We start from the raw sequence: 1,786 nt of genomic DNA, 5'->3' as shown, positions 1-1,786 counted from the left end.
ATGACAAAGATAATGATCATTAACAGTCATTTTTGACCACTAAGATGTTGGGAATCAGCCCAGGTAATGTCTAAAAACATCGGCATGGAATCCATTCAACAACAAAGAACCCCAGTTAAAGATGGAGGAGGCACAAACAAACCTATGATGTTATCTGGCTCATTCACTTTCCTCCAGCAGTCCTGAGTATTCTTCTTTAGAAAACATGCAGAGCTCTCCATTTCATATCCTGATTTAAAGCTGAAAGCCTTCTTTGGAACAGAGCACAGTGACCTTTCAAGTGTAATCATAATTTCAAATTCAACACCAGGACAACAAGTGTTCCATGGTGTAGGAGAATAAACAGTCTTCAGATAATCAGTTTTGCTGCTCAGATCCTCTAGATTGGCATTATCTAAAGCCCTCATAAAATGACAATATTGCACCCTAAATTAAGATTCCTCTTTTGGAAGTCATCTACTTTCTCCCTTGACAGTGCAACCAGATTTAAATGAACTCTTTTCTTTTCTAAAAAAAAAAAAAAAAAAAAAAAAAAAACTTACCCAGGACTCGCTATGTCCTCTATTGGAAGTACCAAAACTCACACATTTGTGTGCAAACTCTTATTTTCTTCTTCCCTAAACAGATGAATTTCCGACATCTTCATGGCTCCTGGAAACATGACCCGGGTCACTGAATTCATCCTCATAGGGGTGTCTGATCACCCAGAGCTGCAGCTTCCCCTCTTTTTCATCTTTGTGGTCATCTACGGGCTGACTGTGGTGGGGAACCTGGCTATCATCACCCTCACAAGTGTGGACTCCCAACTGCAAACCCCCATGTACTTCTTCCTCCGACACCTGGCCATCATCAACCTCGGCAACTCCACTGTCATCGCCCCTAAAATGCTGAGCAGCTTTGTAGCAAACAAGAAAACCATCTCATACTATGTTTGTGCTGCCCAGCTGGGGGGATTTTTGGTTTTCATTGTGGCCGAGATCTTCATGCTGGCCGTGATGGCCTATGACCGCTATGTGGCCATCTGCAAGCCCCTGCTCTACATGGTGGTGGTGTGTCCAAGGGTCTGCCTGCTGCTGGTGTCTCTCACCTACCTCTATGGCATTTTCACAGCTATTCTGGTTTCATCTTGTGTATTCTCTGTGTCCTACTGCTCTTCTAATGTCATCAACCACTTTTACTGTGATAATGTTCCTCTGTTAGCATTGTCCTGCTCTGATACTTACTTTGCAGAAACTGTGGTCTTCATATCTGCAGCAACAAATTTGTTTTTTTCCATGGCTGTAGTTATACTGTCCTATTTCAACATTATCCTGTCTATTCTAAGGATACAGTCATCAGAAGGGAGGAAGAAAGCCTTTTCCACCTGTGGCTCACATATGACAGCTGTCACAGTTTTCTATGGGACACTGCTATTCATGTATCTCCAGCCCAGGTCCAAGCACTCTCTTCACACTGATAAACTGGCTTCCGTGTTCTACACCCTAGTGATCCCTATGCTGAATCCTGTGATCTACAGCCTGCGGAATAAGGATGTGAAGGCCGCCTTCCAGCGCTTTGTGAAAAATCCATGTGGTTCCTGTAAATGAATGTAATTTTAGATCTGCATCAATAAAGACAGATGGGTAGCACTGTTTACAAATTATTGCACAATAAAACAGAAAATCCACGTGGCTATTTTACAAATATACTGACATTCAAACTTGAAGGGTGAGGATTTGGGGAGAAATATATTCAAAATTTGACTGAAGCTTTTTGAGCCGTGAAGAGTAAAACACAAACATGCTAT

The 1,786-nt window shown here is 42.1% G+C and overlaps 1 protein-coding gene across 1 annotated transcript; it reads left to right on the top strand.

Moving 5' to 3' along the window:
• The first annotated feature begins 644 nt into the window (after positions 1-644).
• Positions 645-1,586, top strand: LOC100723337 (olfactory receptor 8J3-like). The gene has a single exon (XM_003463715.1). The coding sequence runs from the start codon at positions 645-647 to the stop codon at positions 1,584-1,586; it is 942 nt and encodes a 313-aa protein (XP_003463763.1).
• The last annotated feature ends 200 nt before the right edge of the window (positions 1,587-1,786 follow it).

The sequence above is a fragment of the Cavia porcellus genome, unplaced genomic scaffold (assembly GCF_034190915.1).
Source record: "Cavia porcellus strain 051 isolate PalLab524CR breed Dunkin Hartley unplaced genomic scaffold, mCavPor4.1 scaffold_19, whole genome shotgun sequence".
Classification (NCBI taxonomy): Eukaryota; Metazoa; Chordata; class Mammalia; order Rodentia; family Caviidae; genus Cavia; species Cavia porcellus.
Note: the sequence above shows the minus strand (reverse complement) of the source record. Positions and strands in the feature narration are given on the sequence as shown.